Below are 19870 nucleotides of genomic sequence, written 5' to 3'. Positions count from 1 at the left end.
CACGCGCGCACGCACGCACAAGGTCTTTTACACTGAACTTCCGATTGCAACGATCTTTCCGGTTGAGCGGGCGTCGAGGGAGGGCGGGCGGGGTGGGCCTTGTGTTATTGTTTTCTCGTGTCCCTCGCGGAAAAGTTTTTTTTTCGCCCTCGCGACAGAACCAAAGGAAGGGAAACAAAAATGGCAACCTGCTGGTATTGGAAAACACCTTTGCCAACGGAAGTGCTGCTTGCTTCTGCCACGGTCACGGTGTGCGCCGTAAGGGCCCTCTGCTCTTTATCGCTGACTTTACTGCTGCGCTTACTGTCCGCTATACCTCTACTGTGCGCTGTTCTGTGCCACCACTTGATAGATGTTGACTGCTATGGTGCTTTGTAGCAGTGTACGCTGCCGAACCACGTCTGTTTTTCGCTCAGCTGCTGCTGTAGCAGAGATGCATGATGACCGCGCTCGAGCTCGCATGCCCGAACTGGCCCGCTGCGAGAGTGTGCGTGCACTGGCGGTACTGCCAATCAGTCTGTTTGTCTCCCGCTCGCACGACCCCATCGCTCACTCCTCTCCTTCTCGCTCTCACCCTGCTTTGTCCGTTATGTGTACCGAAGAGAAAGGAGGTAGCAGCACCAGCAGGCCCGTCTCTGGTGTTGGTGTTTTGAATGTGCACAGTTTCTTGATACGAAAAAGTTGCTTATAGTGTACGCAATGGTTCCAGAATCTTCAAACTTGAAATGCCCTTAACTCCAAACCATCCGCTTTGTACTGGATCGGAGATTAGATACTGCAAAATGGTGCCACATTCGGAGCCCTGGCCTCCACTCTCCATAATTTGTATGCTTTTGATACCACATAACGTATGTGACAGTTTGTATCTGTTTGGCTTCCAAATTGCAAGCTAACCACAACGGCAATAACACAATAGTTGAAAACCAATGGCACAATGAGTTTCTTTAATTTCTGGGCTGATTATGATAAAACTATACGAACGTAAATGCTTCAAATTTACTAACGGAAAGCGCGTTGAAAAACACTGTTGATGCATTGGTTGGTTCGCTCTCTTTCGCTCTCCATCACTCTCGATTTCCTACGGCCCAAGGCCGTTTCTGTCACTCTCTGACGCACCAACCCAGCGCTATAAACCCGACTCCGGAAAAGCAATATGGCGGTTCTGCTTTTAGAAATGTCACTTTGAAAAGCGGTCAGTATTTGTTGCGAATGCATCATAAGAAGAAAGGATAAACTTTTTCCAGCTAAACAAATGTATTCTAATAATCTGTTTCTACGATAATTTTAGCAGAATTCTAAATTTTCTACTCTTTGTCACCCTGTGTAACTCGGTCAATGCAACGGGCAAAAAATAGTCCGACTGTGCAAGTGATATTACAAATTCCACTAGTGCTTCAAGCCACATTAGTTTCCTGGCGGTGTAATTTATGTGTGATCTTTCTGCTACATGATTAGCAGGCACAGATGCATTTCAGGACATTTGTCCAATGGCAAATTTACTGTAAATTCGTACAAACAGATAGAATAATCCACTTTGTTCAATGTTTTTCTTCTGTCGTTTTGGGCAGGACTACAATTTAGAGAACTACAGAAATATAAGCAATTAATTATGGGTAGTATGGATTAATTTTGGAGTATGTAAGTGTACATCAACACGTCTCGTTTCAAGGGTTATTTTTTTAGTGAAAAGGAAAGTTGGTACAGCCATTCAAAAGACGAAGGAAATCTTTATATCTTCTTTAAGGATGTATGTTGAATAGATTGTTTTGAGTAGAAATTAGACTTGTTTTCAACGACTCTCATAAGATGTCGTCCAAATTTATCTTTTCCTTCCAGGTAATGCAATTTGAAATCATTTTCCATAAGCAGTGTACCAGTTTCGCTTAAATCATCTAGCCGAATCGATTCGGGTCTTTTCAAATTTAATATTCCGTTCTGATATTACCACGCTGAAGCCATCCTCAACGGATTGGATGATCCCACCCATAAAAACGGCATCCACCCTAGGAGGCTTTGAAGTTTGTTTTATGTTTCTTTACATTCCGCTTCCTGTTTGACAGCTGTTCGCGATGCGGTGTACTGTTATTGTTCCCGGCACAAGCCAAACAGTTACAACGTACCATTCTTGTGCAACGTACGCGTGCTAGATGACGGAACAGTTTATCTTATCAGCACGGAGTGTGTCGCTTTAAAACGAACGAGTTAGGTGCTGTTGGCTTCGTAGTTTGCTCGTCGACCGTGTGCACGCAGCAATCATCGCAGCAACCGGGGGCGCCGTGACCTAGAAGGTTCTAGTGAGGTGCAGTGCGTAGAAAGCAATCAATTATCAAATCAGCAATACGAGACAACCGGCAAGATGAGCACTCCAACGTCGACGCTCAAGTCCTGCATACCATTTCCGCTGGAGGAGGACCAGCTGGTGGAGGTGGTGGAGAAGGCGAAGGATTGGGCCATCATGCACGGTGCGGCGATGCGTTCCAAGCAAGATTTCAATCCGGACGCACTCCAGGTAAGTGGCGTACACGGTCATGCACGGTGCCGTTGGCGTAGCGGAGAGTTACATAATCTTATTTCCGTCAACAGTTTGCCCCCTTCATCCTGACACCTTCGTCGTTCCCGAGGGTGGAGTTCCAGAAGGCGGTCAATCTGCAGCCGGTGCTAAACGAACTGATTCACACCGTCGCCCACGACAGTGCGTTTCTCTTCGACACTCTCAAGTCGACGGTGAAGGTGGATGATTTTACGCGTTCCCTCATCGAGATCTACCGGACGGTGCTGGACGAGGGCATTACCCAGGTAAGGCTGTTATGGAGCACGGTTTATTTTAAGTTCGTATTCAGCTACCGCGAGGGAGCACCCAAAATGTCCATATCTCCGTCCACTCGAGGGTAGTCAATAGCAACCAACGAGGCTTCCAGTAGGTCTTGCTTAAGAGTAGGCAAAAACGACCGCATAGATCAGGGTTCCCGTAGGGCTTTCTCTCACCACCTTATCAACTGTCTTTCGTAGACCTAAGATTGACAATTTGTTTTTCGAAATTGCTGAGTCACACCACGATGACTAGAGATCGGACAACAATAAGTTTTAGAACCACTGCTGTCCAGATTGTACCCAGACCAGTTTCCCATCGCGGCCTATTGGATTTGTTTGGCAAAACACGCTGACAAAACATTTGTTGTACGCTGAGTCTAATTTTCCGATCTACTATACATTTATTTCCTCCTACAACCTTGCCTGGGAATCGAAATGTTTGAATCTCGAATACACTGTACACTGAAACACATTGGAAACACTCACACACACAAACACACACGAATACATTACCTATACATTTGTGCACACTGAAACGAAAATCTCGAACCCTGACGGACGGAACACGGGGCGCCTCCATTCGGCCTCGGCGAACACACACGTGCACGTTGCGCGGGAAAATGCGTGGCTTTTCTTCCTCCCTCCCTCCCTCACAACCCCCCTTGGCACGGGGGTCTCAGCCCGTCAGTTTGGGGCTGCTGCGATCGGACTTGATGCTGGAGACGCGGTGCGACAACATATGCAGCGAGCGAGTGAATCCGCTGAACGCCTACTGCTGCTGGAAGCAGGTGGAAATCAACACGATCGCGTCCGGTTTCGGTCACCTCGGACCCTCAAGCAAATATCTGCAAAGGTTTTTAGCTCTACACTTTATCATTTTTGTCTCATTCCTATTTCTTCTTACTTGCTCACTCTCCTATCGCATCTCTTTGATCGCACAACATCCTTGTTTAAGTTACTTTATTTATCTCCTTATCTTTGCTGATCACATTTCACCGTTTCTTTACTATCAGTAGACAGTAGTGTTTACTTACCTTTTCGTCTTTTCTGATCTCATTACACTTTATCTTTGCCATCCGTAGTAGTAGTCAGTAGAAGTTAGTCGTTCCCACGTAGAGTTGTTTTCTAGCTAGACAATTACTATCTCTGACTGTCACAGTACCTGTTACTACTACTTACAATGTTTCTTCTACTTACACTTTAACCTTCTCCCCCCAATGCACTTAAATAATCGTTTTCGTCGTGAACCCGCAGGAAGCTCCTGTTGTTCCCCCTTCGTTTGTGAAACAATGATTTGCCGTTTTCCCCCGAAAAGCTTACACGTGTGTGAATACGGCTGCACGAATACCGTGAGGTCCTGAAGCATGGTGACTGACACAAAACAAATGAACGCTCCGTCTGTGGCGGTGGCGTTTGTGAGACGTTTCTAAACATTGCCTCCCGGAAGCTAACCTTCCTACGTGCAGAGTTCCAGTTACAGTTGTCAGTTTGTCATCCCGGTTGAACCACCACCCCCCGTTGCCCGCTTCGGTTTGGGTGTTTTATCGTGACGTGCGCTGCAATACTTCCATCTATGTATAACTCATTTTCATTTCACAATACCGTTTGTGTCCTGTGCTCCAGTTGTGTGTTCACGCTGCCAAACACCCGATTTCGCCTCCACCTCACTCCTTAATTGGTTACGGGTCTTACACCATAACCCCCCACAAACGCTTTTAGCACACGCCAGATAAGCGCTTCCAAGCTGCACACGCAATGAAAACCAATTGATAGTTGGAAGAACTTCTTGAGGCATATAAACACATACGTTCACCCATTTCGTGAATCCGAATCCAATCGCTACTGAAAATGACGGAGATGATGATGATGTTGAGACCCTTGGCGTGCCCACGAAGTTTATTGTGGAGATTATAAATATGTATCTAGTATTACGCTATATTAAGATCGATTTACATACTAATCGATGTAACCAGTAGTTGTTGTAGGTACACGGTATTTTTCTACATTAACTACTAAGGCTAGTTTTGATACCTTCAGCTCGATGTAGCCACTCATCCTGGTTTGGTAGTCGGTGTTCAGTCCCCCCCAACTGCTGGTAGATAATTAATACGCATTGCTAATAGAATGTCTTCTGTTTTATATTTTCCCGTAGTTATATAGCATGGCGTTTGCCTTAGTCGTCCCCGGCATGCTACGTGTTGAGCGCTTCCTGTTGCCGTTGAGGCAGCGCTGTACAGTTGAGTGAAGAGTAGGGCCGTGTTAGCCTTGCCAGTTCACTTCCGTTATCGCTAGTTCCGTTTATCTCTTCCCATTCCCAGCATGTCAGCGTTGTCCGCTCCACTTGATCGTTCGCTTTTCCACCAAAACACACAGATTTTTATTTGTTTTGCTTTCGATTTGGTTTCCTCCTCCCTTTTGTTGATCCGTCCACTGGTCGTCTCGGAGCACCAAGTTTCGTGACATTGCAAACGAAGTGTATTCAAAGTCGCTCAAGAGCTTATTGCTCAATAGGAGCCAGAGAACTCCGAATTGTTGACAACCTTTTACTTTTAACTTATCCCACATTATTTGACAAGCATACCCGGAATTATAGACCGTATTGATCTACTGCCACATCTTTGGGGGAAGGGCTTTTGGAAAGATTGTGTTCCAAACCAAGCCGTAAAAAGTGTGTTCTCAAATGTTATCCCACTTAAGTGAAACGATATATGTATGTGGCCAACACTAGATGGGTCCTTCTGGCCTGCTTTAGTATTCTCTCCTCCCTATTGCGTGCTTGTATGTGTGTTTGTGTGTGCTTGTGTATGGATGTACGTGCATTATCCTTCGCTGCCAAGTGCAACTTGATACTTTCGTTTTGTTTATGTTCTTCGTCCTGATAGAACCTGTTTAGCTTCAGCAAGAGATACGCCACTCGCGCACGCTATTTGCTTGAGAGATCCGTGCCGAAATTCCGATCTCATACATATACAAACACACACACATATATACAAACACGCACCGTGCTGTGGTCAATGTTAAAAACTTAAGAAAGGGCAGGGCATAAGGACATCTACTTCACGCAAGGTTCGGCAGACAATTTGACACATTTGACACATTGGACACTTCAACAGACCCACGACTACTACAGGGCAGCAAAGCTAAGTGGTCAGCGATCAGGATTGTTTCGATGCGGGAAGCGATGGCAGGCCGGCAAGCGGTAGTGTAACGTCGCTATCAAAACATTCAAGACACCACACGAACAACTACAACACGTCCGTTTCGCTACTGATCTGATTGTTCCCCTTCTTCCAGACCGTAACGCTCGCACTGCTCCGGTCAGACTATTTGCCCAACTTTTCGGATGCCATCAAGCAGGTGGAGATAAATACGATCGCCTCCAGCTTCGGCGGCATCTCGACCAACATGACGCCAATGCATAGGTACATTTTCTACTTCCTACCCCGCCCCTTCCCTACTCCGCACCATGCGATCTTTTTCTCTCGCTCTCTCTCTCTTTTTCCTTCCATTCACCTCTTTGTCGCCTTTTCTGGCAAACATTGTCGTCCCGGGGACCATCCTTTATGGTCTTCCATAACTTTTTCTCTCACGCTCCACGCTCCATTTTGTTTTCTAAGCCCCCCCCCCCCCACCCGTCCCACCACCACACGCTCAGTCGATGTTTGCTTCTGGCTTCCGGTAAAATTTCCTTTCTTTTCACTAAAACTTTGTGGTAAATTTCAGTTCGTAGCGCCTTAAGGTTAAACAAAGACTTTTACAGCAGCTTAGGAATATTTGCACACCGTTGTTAGAGTATGTTAGAGTTTCCTTTTCCGTTTCTTCAGTTTTATTCAAAACGTTTCAGTGATTAATTGTCGTTATAGGAATGGAAACTTACGGTTTTGTATTGCTATATTCATAGATAGGTTCGCCATTGAAAAAAAGGCGTAGCAAGGCGCTATTAACTAAAGTTGACTATTTTTCGCCATCGCTGTTGCACTTCAGCTTACACTCATGCACATGCAAACAAACACATCGACACGACATTTACATTTAACTAAACACAAACCACCCACCAAACATGCGCACCATGTTGACCTAACAGCTTTTATTGTGCGTTCTTTTAAATTCTTTGCCGTTTTCTAACACTTTCCACAATATTCTCAGATGCAAGCTTGAAATGATTCCTTTTCGTGTGTTATTGCTGTCGCTACTGGTATCGGACAGTCGTTTGTGGACTTTACAAGAAAAAAGGCCAAATTATCCTTTCCTTAATCCCCTCCATTTCGGTTTGCTCCGTTTGTTTGTGGGTTTTCTGTGCGTGTCTGACTTACGTTGGCTGTGTTACTCACGCCCCATTTTACACATTTATTTTTTGTCGCTGTCTTTGATGGGCATGTCCACTTACCTACCTTCTGGTTGCACGCCTCTCCATTCCGCATGTTCGTTTTTCACGTTACAGTTTACTTTGGTATGTTTGTCCTTCCACCCATTTAGCGGTACAATGTTTTCGCTGTCGTGTTCACAAGTCCGGTTTTCTTCTGCTCGTTTTTGCACGTCTTCTTTGTTCCTTACAAATCTGGTATCTGTTGTCTGTTGTTGTTTCTAATCTCCTTGTAGTGTACCGTCTTTCGTGTACAATATGGGCACCTAGAAGGAAGGTCTACCTGTGTCCCTTACTTCCCTTGGCAAATGGGTTGACCCTGGTGTACGTTCATCTAATTTCATTGGTCCGTTTTGTGCTGCGTCTCAACAACATTGGTTTGGGGGTCTCCCAATCGCGGTTTGGGTTTAGGTTAGCTAACGTTCAATTGTTAGTCGCGGTAGCTCACAAAACAATAGTGTAAAAAATACTACCAGCCCATGTACGATTATATAAAATGCACAAGCTGGACTAATTCGGGGAAGAAATACAAAACGTATTACCAATCAATCAGTAGCAAACAAACTCTTTAGAAAAAGTGATAACAACCACTTCCAACTATATCAATTAACTCTATTTAGTAAAACAATGTGAATAGTAAATCGAAAATGGTAACATCCAGTTGGTTATCCCAGAAGGCGAAATCAAGAGCAGACGATACCAGAGCAGCTGTAACCCGAAGTGGCGCTCTTCCTGTTCGCAACTCGTTTAGCCTCTCTGACTAAATTAACAACTACCGGCTTTGCCTTACGATTAATAAGCCTTTATTCTTGTTGCTCGTCAAATGGAAGATTTAAGCAAGTTCCATCTCTTACTTTATTTTATACTTTCTTCCTTCGCCGTCCTGTCTCTCATTTTCATTTTCTTCCTTTCTCTCTCACTCTATCTCTCTTTCGTTTTCTCTCTGTTTTTCTTTGACTGTCTTTTTCCTGACAACTTTCCCAGCTTCATTGCACTTTACATTTTCGGCATTTTTCATTTTCCATACGGTAGCAATAGGAACAACGATTTTCGACAACTACAAAGGAACTAAATTCAAACACTCACTCTCGTACACAAACTCGCACATTGACAGTTACACCTGATTCGTTATGCTAGATAGTAGTTTGTCCTGGTAGTGCATGCACAGTAGTTGTACTAAAAGTTAAAATATTCGTTCCAATAGCATCCCTTCACCCCCAACCCCATCTCTCAACCCCTTCCGCTCCTAGTACCCGAGTTATGTTTTTTTTTTTTAGTTTATTTACAAAGCCCACCGGACTCCCCGGCACCAGGGACTTGCTGCCAGTGTTCCTGTTTATAGTCCCATGTTTCACTCTCTGTCTCTCTCTCTCTCTCTGTCTATCTCTGCATAGCCCAACCGGGCGGTGTTAGGCCGCCTGCTTGCGCCTGTACAATATGCAGCGTCCTAGACACCCCCCCCCTCCCCCCTCCCCTTCCCCCCACCGTCCCATCCGCCGCGACTGTTTGTCGCCTACCATTTCCGTGACTAATCCTTGTTTTTGGTTGTTTGTGTTCGCCGTCGCTGCTGCTGGTGTTTGGCTGGCTGGACTGAATCGCTCGGAATGGATACGCCAGCTATATCCTGACGGAGTTGGGCTACCGGGATAAGCTCGTCAACGTGAGTATGCGCTCCCTTTGGCTGAGTTGAGTTGGTAGCTAATGATTGGTTTGTTTTGGTTTTCGCCAGCTGCCGGAAAACAAGGCCCTGTCGGGGCTGTGTGACGCGATGGTGGAGGCGTGGAAGCTGCAGAACCGTCCGGACGCGGCCATCCTGTTCGTGGTGGAGGACGTGACCTACAACATCTGTGACCAGCGGTTCCACGAGTTCTACATCCGCTCGACGTACCCGCACGTGCCCGTCGTCCGGCGCACGCTGACGGAGATTCAGCGGGCGGGTCGGCTCGGCACCGAGCGGGAGCTGCTGCTGGCGCTCAAGGAGGGCGAGCCGGCGGTGGAGGTGAGCGTGGTGTACTTCCGCGCCGGCTACGAACCCGGCCACTATCACGGCGCGGACGAGTGGGCCGCCCGGCTGCTGGTGGAGCGTTCGCGCGCCATCAAGTGTCCGTCGATCCAGTACCATCTGGCCGGCACGAAGAAGGTCCAGCAGGCGCTGGCCCGGCCGGACGTGCTGCGGCGCTTCGTCGGCGCGGACGAGGCCAAGATCGACGCGATCCGCGACGTGTTCACCGGGCTGTACTCGCTCGACCCGGACGAGGGCGGTGCGGAGGCGGTCGCACTAGCCAAGGCCAACCCGGAGCGGTTCGTGCTGAAGCCGCAGCGCGAGGGAGGCGGCAACAACGTCTACGGTGCCGACATACCGACCGCCCTGGACGCCATGACGCCGGACGAGCGCTCGGCCTGGATTCTCATGGAGCGCATCTTTCCACCGCTCTCGACCGGCTACATGATCCGGCCGGGTGGGCCAACACCGCCACCCCTCGTGCAGCTCGTGTCCGAGCTCGGCATCTTCGGAGCCGTCATCGGGTGCGTACTGGAGTCAATAGCTCAAGCTTTATTTGACTTATGTGTTAGGTCTGCAATTAAGTTCTCCCTGTTTTTGTATGAAAATGTTTTTTCATTTTTAAAGTAATGGTAAAAGATTACTCATTGCAAGTATTGGCCATCGCTTGCAACATCCTTTTGTCCATCATTTGGGCAGCGCTTGAATGCCGTCCCAAAACAAAATGTTACTCTTTGGACATTATCCACGTATCGAGTCATTTTTTAGTTTCCTCGCGTGATCTGACTTCTTGTTCACTCAGATCATGTGCCATGGACCGGAACCGGTGAAAATCTGATGGGGCAAGGTCTGGTGAATGCAGCGGGTGAGGTATAACATCCCATTTCAGTGTTTCCAGTAAAGTTTTCACTGTTCCAGCTACTTGAGGCCGAGCGTTTTCGCGTAGGAGAATGACATTGTCGAGCTTCTTCGCGTATTGAGGTCGTTTTTCTTTTAAAATTCGACTCAATCGCATCAGTTGTGTCAGATAACGTTCTCCACTGACGGTTTTGATGGGTTGTAGGAGTTCGCTTGCATCCTCGTCGACCACTATTTGATCGTCGCTGAAGTTTGGCGATCTTCCTTGGCGCTCACGGTCGTTGACATCGAAATCGCCATTTTTAAAGCGCCCAAACCAACCAAGGCACGTAGTTTTTACTAAGAGTATCGTCTCCGTAAACTTGTTGAAGTGCCCGAAACGCTGCAGCAGCTTCTTCTTCTTGGCGTAACGACCTTGTTGGTCATGCCTGCTCCGTTAAGGGCTTACAAGACTTGTTTCCCTGTTGTACGTGGATAGTCAGTCCTCTCGTACAGGGGAGGGTCCGGTCTCGGTTGGGATTCGAACCCACGCCGTCGAGGTGGTGAGCCCCGGCGCTCATGGGCCGATTTTCTAACCGGCGCTACCGCTCGGCTGTCGCGGACCCCCGCGGAGCAGCTGTTTTCTGCGAATTGAAGAAGAAAAGTAGCACTTCCTGCAAATGGTGATAATTCGGCTCGAAATTCGACATTTTTCCATGTAATATAACTATATTATGCAACAATTAAATCACCAATCTGATGATACAGTTTGTTTACTATACGTCTAAGCTAAAATTATGACGATTCAGATAACATCAAAATCGTCAAGCGATATTTGTTTACAAATAGCGAGAACTTAGATGCAGACCTAATATACTATCATAGGTAGCATCTACGTTCTGGTGCATCCTCTTGTTGATACGAGAGACTTATTAGACTACCTCCTACCTCCGACACTCGCTTCTTCTGCTAGAAAAACGCTCTCGATCGCGGCAGTAATATGCTTTTCCTTTCACTCCGCAGGACCAAGGACAAGATACTGTACAACAAGCAGGTCGGCCACATGCTTCGCACCAAGCTTTCGACGGCCAACGAGGGTGGTGTCGCCGCCGGGCTCGGAGCACTCGACAGCCCGTACCTGATCGACTAGCTCCGGTGACGCTCCTGACGAGCTGCGCCCGATGAATCTACTTGCATTTTACTGTTGGGTCAACACGGTTACAAACTTATTCAAATATACACATGCGCTATACAAGCCATTTGGCAAAAAAGAACCAAAACGAAGTTGCTGTTGTTGTTTGCTTGAATCAAACGAACCAGAACGTTAGCTGATGATCGGATGTGGAGTGATCTGCGAGCAAGTGTTGCTCCTATTGCAAGCTAAAGAAGAAGGCGCGGTTCGAATTTATTGTTTAATTTTTTTGTTATTTTTATTACATCTTCATTTCGACACATTTTTTTGGACACAGAGACTGCTGCACGCTTATGTGAAGTTTTTGTTTTTTCATGGTTTGTCTTGTCTTGTCTGTCGTTATGTTTGTTTGTTTGTTTGATGCTGGCGTTTTTCGCTTGATGTTTTGAACCTTTTAATCGGCTTGTTAATCCTTTCGTACACTGTTGTGACTCTTCCTTTGTCTGTGATGGGGGGCGGGGGGAGGGTAATTATTTAAAGCGTTAAAATAACTAGCATCTACCGCCCGGATCCCGGTTTACCTTACCTAAACTTATCAAATCGGTCGATCACGGTGTTGCGCGCGTTGTTTTTTTTTTTTTTAATGTTGACGCTGCATCTAGTTCCTATTCGTTTTCCTTAGTTTTTTTTTGTTTCGTTTTTACTCTTCTTCCGCTTCCGCTTTCGGTTTGGCGCTGCCCGCTGTTTTAGGTTGGTGTAGTGTCTACATGTCGACGACGACGACGTTCGTCTGCTTTCCCGCCCCCCTTTTTTTTTAAACTATTCAAGTTTAATTTAATTTGTTTTCCTTTCCTTCCTTCAGAAATTGAATGGTAATGGCACAAAAAGCAAAATTTGTCACTTTAACATTTTCTCTTCCCCAATATTTTCCCAACTCTGGGCGTGAATTTGTTAGTCTATGTTGTATGTGTATGGTTGTATGTAGCGTTTTGCTTTTTTTTTTTGTTTTTTAAATGACTTTCAACACTCTTTTAGTTTTTGTTTTTCCTTTATGTTCCGTTTGGACTCGCGGCGGCAAAGGCAAATAGAACCATTTCGCGTTTGGTCGGTGAGTTTTTGTTTTGTTTTTCTTCCGACCCTGCTGCTGGCCAGGGTCGTCGGCGGACTGGACCGGCAATAGGGTACAGGATGGATAGGTTTCGGTTTTGTGTGTGTTGTTGTGTGCAGTAGAGTTACGGCGGATAGTGCTTTTTTTTTTTTTGTTCGATACGGCATAGGATGAACAGACGTTTACCGCTAGCAATACTTTACACGTTAAAAGGCATTCAAACATTCAACAGCACAACGGGGAAAGAAGTGGAAAACTGGTGTGGTGAAGATAGACGAAGTGAGATCGAGAAAGAGAGAGAGAGAGTGTGTGAAAGGAAGAGAGTTAGTGATTAAGTGATAACATGTCCGAGTATTCGTTTTTGTTTGTTTCGTTTTTTTTCGTGTGCAGTGTGTTTAGGGGGTGGCTTCTTTTGTGACTGTGTCCTTCGGTAGTGTTCCTCCTTACCCGTTCTATACACCAATTTAGCATAGTAGTGGTTTGTTTTGCATCCCCCAGGGGGAGAGTGGGGAAAGCAAGCGTGGAAAAAAGTGTTCGCTCGTTTCTTATCCTTCCATTTCCGCATTGTAGAACGGTGCTAAACGTTTCCTAATTGCAATGCTTTACTCTTCCGCATGCTTTTCGTTCTTCCCTTGTCTTATATTTCACATTTTCTTCTCGTTTGCCATACATACATACGTCCTGCAGCCAGGACGAGGAGAGCGGTTGAGCCGCCACTCGAGAACCTTTACTAAGAACCATCCACCGTGAGGGAGTGCGCGACAAAACGATCAAACAGAGCAGCAAATCTTACAACCACCACACTAAGAAGCAATTGAGCGAGCGAAAAAAAGGGGATAGAATCGAAACGTTCCAACAAATATGCGCGCCGCAAAAACGCTGCACCCACTCCGACTAGTTTGCCAGCATCATTCGAGCATTCGAGTGCAGGATGTGCTTCCCGTGCTACCTCAACTACCTCGTTTTGCCTTTACGTGTTTCTTTCACCTATCTGCCCAGCTACAGTTTGCTCTGCTAGACGAATCCGACCGGGGGAAGTGGCTACTGGATGCGTTCATCATCATAGCAAATAGCGCAACAGACTCTACAAACTAAAACAAAAAATATATATATTCATATGTTATACCTAATATATCCATTTATAGTTTACGTTTATATCACCACATAATTGTTTACAGGTCGGTTTTCAGTTGCAATAGAATGGGTATGTACGGTCTGGTGTGCAGAGCACGCTTTCGTTTTTCACTTGTCTTTTCACTTTTCTACGACCATTTTCTTTTTCACATTTTTGTTTTTTTTTGCAGTTTTCAACATCAACTTCTTTTCCTGTTTTTCCTCCTCGTACACCTCGTGTGAAACGGTGCACCCAACATGAAGCAGACGCACTGAAACGATACATAAACCATACTGCAGCATTAAATACACATACAACACGACGAACATTGGCGATCGGGCAATGTCGATCCCCCACCGTTGCACACATATACTAATACAGTTTTGCTGTTTTGCATCTTATATTATCCTAACACATGACACTCTGGCCCTTCCGGGGGTTGAAGGGGCGGGGGTGGGAGGGTGGGGAAGGGGGGATTGATAGCGTTGTTTTTCCGATTTCGGGCCTTTTTTTTCAAGGGCAGACTAGAACCGAAAATAATGGCGTCGGTTCGTTTGTTTCTCTAATCCGTCTCGACTCATTCTGTTTCGTTTCCTACTATCCGGTTTCTGTGTCTTATATCACGTCTCTCTAAATTTCTTCCTTTCGTTTCCTCGCTTCTAATGCTGATCGATGCTGCATGAAATAAATTTTGTGTATAGATATATCTATAATTGGCGTGCCACACGCACGGTTGTTCAAGAGTCCGTAGAGTTTTGTTTCCTTTATGAATGAAAGCATAATAAATACTTGCTCTAACATGCCTTCCGACGTTGGGTAACGATTTTAGGGAAGATTAATTGTTCTTCGTTCACGTTCGTCTTGTGGTTTGTTTTTTGGTTGCACGCACAAACGCGAGAAAAATACTGATTCTGTTTTTCAACTGGGTTTCGTTTAAGTTTACGTTTCGGTAGGATGATGTTCGGCAAACTGTTTACAGGAGTTATGTTTTCCCATTTTTCCTTCTGTTTGTTGTGTGTGAGTTAAAAACAATGTCTGTGGCATTTGTAAATCGATGGTATAGTGAAATTTGTAACTGCTGGGCGATAGGTGTCCCGTCTTCGTGCCCGCTTTCGGTGCATTTTCATTTCAGTTTTATTTTGTTAAATTCTAATACTTTAATTTTAACCTTCTGCTCTTGCATTCATATCAACACATCAACGGTAGATGATAAAGACAGTGACATAGAAAGCGGGGACAGAGAAAAGGGAATCTTTTGTGTGTCTGTGTGTCCGAGAGGGAGGAGGAGCAGAGCCATTCTCCGTGTTTGCTGCCCTCTATGGGAGAACGCAAATAAGCAAGCTTGCCTCCCCGCGTGCTTGCTATTCTAACTTCCCTTGGGTCAACCGCGGTATATTTGCACGGAGTTAAAATGAAACTAACATGGATTGCAACACATCGCGCTGCAATGTAAATGCACATGCGTGGCGCTGCATCCCGATTGACTTGGTTAATATTATTTAGCTTCGATTCCCTCCCTCCGCCTGTCGAGCTGGTTCGACTATTCCTGCCTAGTTTCTTACGTGTAAGCGTGCCTCCGAGCGTGTTCCGATAGTAGACTCCCTTACTATGGGCGAATACTGTGCAATGATGAAATCTTTCAAGCGCTACAACACTTCCGATTCTTACTCCTGCTGCCAATCCCTAAACATTCGCGCCCATCCCGAACGATGTACAACTAAGCCGAACAATATACACCTGCCACACACCCCGCCGGACGGTTTTTTTTGTCTTGCGGTTTTGCTTCGTTATTCTTCTTCCTCTACACTTGGTTTCTTTAGAAAATCTACTACTTAGCGCGTCAAATCTTTCGCTGACCGCACGCAAGGAAGCATCCTTCCCTTGGCGACTAAATGCAATAATTAGTTTACGATTAATCTCACATATGTCACGGAATAGGTTGCAGTTTCACAAATTGAGCCAATCGGTACGCGAAGCAACCGTGCTCGCGTTTAAATAATGCAAAATAAAACTAATAAAACCAAATATCATGCAGTAGCGTACGCTAGTAGCTTATTTAAAAAAGCAACCAACAAATGCTGAACATATACGAACACACACATACACACACATATATACTGTTCCTTTGGGGAGGGTGAACGTGTTGCCTAGCTTTAACGTTTTTGGCGAATCACCTTATTACTCTCTTACACGTGTGCTAGCAGCAGCAAGCTGTTGGTGCATTTATGAATTCCTAACTAGAGTGTGTTTGTTCTCCTATTTCATAATTATCCTGTTCTCCTCCTCCACCCTACCGCAGCCTTCTCTAACTCGCGAACTCGTTATGGTTTGATCTTTTGTTAATTTATTTTTGCAATTGTTAGCTTATCTTACTCATTTACCTTTTTTTTTTTGTTTTAAATCTAACCGCTTTCTGTTCGAGGGAGCTAACAATACTGACAATTTAAAAAAATATTTAAAAAATACAGTTTAAAGCTAAAGTGCAAAGTTTTGTTCGATTCTTTTAGAGTGTGGCTTTTGCTAACCGCCCTTTCTTTTTAACTTTGTTTCCGCAGTGCCTCTTTCCCGCTAGTTCATCAGTGCGCGTGTGTGGTTATGTTTCTTCTCTTTCTCGGAAAGATTCCTTCTCGGTGGCACACGAATTAGCATCATCAATGCATCGGGTCGATACCGATACCGGAAGGGAAGGTGGTGTGTTGTGCACACACACACACATACGCCGCGTTAAACATCTGATCTAAACGAACCGTTCCTTCATCAATCGGAGCTATTGCGTCCGTGTTTCGTCCTCCCTTTGCGTTCGTTTCCGTTGCGTTTCCTACAGTATTTGTTTGACAAAGGGATTTTCAATATGGGATTTCGTTTCTTAACATTGACACAGGAGGTTACAATCATTGTTTTTTTTGTTTTGCTCTAATATATAATATATATCAATATAACCTGTGTATTTAACATTTGTCATGCACATATACGAATATGTAGGAGATATTGTACGATTGGGCGTGTTGCAATTAGGGAGTTTGGGTAAGTGTTTGCGTGTGAGTACGTTGTGTTTTCAGATCGACCTAGTTTCTCCTCAAGTGCACGCAATCTACATTGCTCAGCGCAAGCCTCTTCCGCAGCGAAGGAGTTTCGCGCGCTGCACTTATGGGACGAGATTATTATGGCTGCAGCTCGGCTACGCAAGCGGTAGCAGCGGGAGCGATGGTAGTAGCAGCAGAAGACGATGGGGGAGTAGCAGCGTTGGCGTTTGGCGGCAACGAGCGGCATCCGGGCGACGACGCGCGCGCGGCCCTTACTCGCATCAGACCATCACGAACGCTTCCTCGCCGCGAAACAGGAACGGGTATTGGTCGATCATCGTCTGCACGATGTCCTCCAGGTAGGGGCGCATCGTCTCGAAGCGCATCATATCGGTGAACTCGATCGGCAGGAGCGTTGGCCACCAGCAGATGGCGAGATTCTTACTATCCATGCTGTTCAGTTTGGAGTTTTCCGACACCCTGCAATGAAGGAAGGTGCAAAATTGAATATGTAGAAGAATATGTCTCACGTAGTTTTCTGGTGTCTGAACCATATTATTTTCACCACTGACTTGACCCCGTCGTTGGCATCCCAAACATACCTAACAAAGTGCTGAAAGATGTAGCTCAGTATCGCAAAGTTGTTTGGCGGCAGCTTGTTCAGCAGCGCCCGAAGCGATATCAGCCGGCAGCTGCGGTCCGCCTTCACCTCCATGTTAAGGCTGGTAATCGACTGCAGGGGGCGCGAGCCAGCGATCTCTTCCAGCTCGCTCATCATCTCCGCGCTGAACAGACCCTTGAGGCGCTTGACGAAGAAATCCTTCAGCGCAGTCGCGACCGCATTGACCGGTATGTCCAGCTTCTCGATGTCCACGTCCGTGTCTGCGAGGAATGGATGGGATTGGGCTAATTTAATAAATTCTGCTCGATCATACCCGAGTGCGAGTGCATTACCTTCGGCAAACTTTTGGTTGAGCAGGTCCACATGCGTCCGGTTGCCCGGTACGCGGTAGATGCCCTCCGAGTCGAGCCCCTCCTGCTCGATAAACTTGACGCACTTCTCTACGAACAGCGGCACCAGCGGTACCTTGTCCGACTGCTTCAGGCTGGCGAGGGCCGCCTGCTGGGCCTGCGCACCGGTGGCCGCACTGTTCTTCGAGTTCTTGCCACCGCTCTTCGAGCTGCTGCGCGCGTCCTTCGACTCCTTACTGCTCTTGCTACTCGTGTCGATCTCCTTGCCGAACCAGTTCTTCTGCTTCGTGATGAGCTTCTCGCGCTCGCCACCTTTAGGCAGCACACCGAACTGTTGGAAAAGAAACACTGTTAATTGATTCAGACAAACGGGTTTCATAGTGCCCTAACACTCCTATTTTGTTCGATTTTGCACAATGTGTTAGAATTTTATGATCAACACTTTTAACAAGATGCTCGAGATAATAAATAATGAGGGTTCAATCATTAAATTATTATAATGATTCCTCCAACGATACGAATCATATTTCATTGAATCTTGCAAAAGTGTTCTTAAGTTTCATATTGGCAATTATGCTGACTTAAACTATTATCATACAATGTTGGATTCGCATTGATTAAATAAACGCATAAATGCCATCGAAATTGAGGACGCTTACGATCGGCGAGTTGTTGTCGCGCGGCGAGGAAACGTCCACGCTCGACTCGTCCTGCTCGGCGGGTCGCTCCGGCTTCTCCATCCCGCTGCCCGGCTCGTTCTTCAGCTTCTGGTACATCATGGGCATTCCGAGGGCCGAACTGAGGGCACTGCCACTGCCACCGCCCAGCAGCTCGACGCCAGCGCCGCCACCCGGACCACCCGCCGACGAACCGAACGGTCCGAGTGGGATCTTCGGCGGCTGCACCGGGATGGCGGTGCGTTTCTTGCGGTGTCGTTTGTGCGGTTGCGCCTTGCGGTTGATCTTCGAGTAGCCATCGTTCGAGCGCTTACGTTCCAGCGAGCTGGAGTCGCTTTCCGAGTCCGAGTACTCTTGGATGTTGAAAACTGTGTAGGAGGAAAACAAGGAAAGTAAATCATGTTTGTGAAAGCTGTTCGGAGGAAAGTGCCCCGCGCGACTACGTACTCTGCTCCTTCTCCCTTCGCTGGCGCAGCTTGTTCTTGTTGGTGCCCATCTCGTGACCGCCTGGTCCGGAGCCGCCCTGGCCAGCGCTGCCGCCGGTGCCGGAGGAGAAGGTGGTAAATAATTGACTCGCCACATTGTTGACCGCGTCGCTGAACGCGTCGTTGATCTGCTCGTAGCCGGCCTCGTCCTCGTACTCCTCGCTGTCGTCCTCCGGTGCGGCGAGCGGCGCGTGCTCGAGCTGCTGCTGCTGCTGCAGCAACTTCTTGGCCTTCTTCTTCTCCTTCTCCGTCATCGGGATGCCCATGCCGGGGTGGTTGTTGCCGGTAGCCGCCCCACCATCGCCACCCGGCCCTCCGCCACCTCCACCACCGATGTTCATCCGCGCAATCGCCTCGTTGACGATGGCGAAACTTTTCAGGTTCAGCTTGCCCGGCTGCTTCAGCGTCTGGCTCGGGCCCTTCGGGCGGATCTTCTTCGCGAACGACGACTGATTCGGCCGGCGACCGGTGGTGAACGCGTGGTGCGCGTTTACGTTCTTCCACAGATCTTCACTCTGCTTGTTGTCCTGCTTCTGGATGAGGAACCCATCGTCCAGCCAGCCTGGGTGTTGCAAAATAAGCATGATGCTAATTATAATATGATCTTAAACAAGGGCGAGTTCTTCACATACACATATGGATGCAAAACACTCAATGCAATGCTGCGTTTCATACATGCTGAAAGATTATGTTATCTGAACCATAAGAATCTTTTTTTAACACAATAAGTTTAACCCATTTAAATCGTTAAGGTAAAGTAAAATGTTTTCAAATGTTTCCTGTACAACGTGATGAGTGATCACTATTTAAAGAGCGAAAGAGTGATCACTATTTAAATCTAATTACAATCCAAAATAGAAAATTAATACGAATAATACAAATAGTCAAAAGTAACCCCAAATTAAATAGCTAAATTAGCTAACCAAAGTAATAAGCTAAATTTAATGTTCATTTGCAAAATATTCAATAAACCAGGTGTTTACCACTTAAATACGGTTAATGTTTTCCCTAATTCTATAATGTTAAGTTATCTACGACTCGATTGAAATGATTTAACTATATTTTGTTACTTAATTTTATCTATTTACAACTCGAAGGCGAACGCAAAGTGTTAAAAGGAAACAAAAGTATACAGCTAACAACTAAGTATTAAAACACGAGGGAAGGAGGAAAACAGGAAATGGGATGATTACAAGGAACTGCACGTGATTTACACAAAACGCAACGCAAGCTAGTAACGTGCACAGGTGCAAGAATGAGTGTAATTGAAGTGAGTTCAACCTGAATCGTAAGTGTTGATCGAGTCCTTGGATCCGCTGACGTCGGCTGCTTGTGTACCGCGGGGT

At 46.4% G+C, this 19870-nt stretch overlaps 2 protein-coding genes across 3 annotated transcripts in view; one reads left to right on the top strand and one right to left on the bottom strand.

The window, feature by feature from the left end:
• Positions 1-2118: 2118 nt before the first annotated feature.
• Positions 2119-11163, top strand: LOC131290466 (glutathione synthetase-like). Of its 2 annotated transcripts, none has more exons than XM_058319616.1 (6): positions 2119-2509; positions 2584-2796; positions 6106-6233; positions 8792-8834; positions 8904-9700; positions 11037-11163. In XM_058319616.1, the coding sequence occupies exons 1-6, from the start codon at positions 2357-2359 to the stop codon at positions 11161-11163; spliced, it is 1461 nt and encodes a 486-aa protein (XP_058175599.1). In that variant the 5' UTR covers positions 2119-2356. The 2 variants fall into 2 exon arrangements, with proteins under 2 accessions (XP_058175599.1, XP_058175597.1); XM_058319614.1 differs by lacking the exon at positions 6106-6233 and adding an exon at positions 3492-3664.
• A 5422-nt stretch (positions 11164-16585) lies between these two features.
• Positions 16586-19870, bottom strand: part of LOC131291367 (rho GTPase-activating protein 190) — a 37742-nt gene continuing 34457 nt past the window's right edge. The window contains exons 8-13 of the mRNA XM_058320567.1: positions 19806-19850; positions 18487-19086; positions 18022-18407; positions 17345-17693; positions 16993-17272; positions 16586-16870 (exon numbers count right to left, since the gene is read on the bottom strand). Of these exons, the coding sequence (XP_058176550.1) occupies positions 16672-16870; positions 16993-17272; positions 17345-17693; positions 18022-18407; positions 18487-19086; positions 19806-19850 (1859 nt within the window). The 3' untranslated portion in view covers positions 16586-16671. The remainder of the gene's footprint in view (positions 16871-16992; positions 17273-17344; positions 17694-18021; positions 18408-18486; positions 19087-19805; positions 19851-19870) is intronic.

This window comes from Anopheles ziemanni, chromosome X (genome assembly GCF_943734765.1).
Source record: "Anopheles ziemanni chromosome X, idAnoZiCoDA_A2_x.2, whole genome shotgun sequence".
NCBI classification, from domain to species: domain Eukaryota; kingdom Metazoa; phylum Arthropoda; class Insecta; order Diptera; family Culicidae; genus Anopheles; species Anopheles ziemanni.
This window is presented reverse-complemented; position numbering and strand designations above follow the sequence as displayed.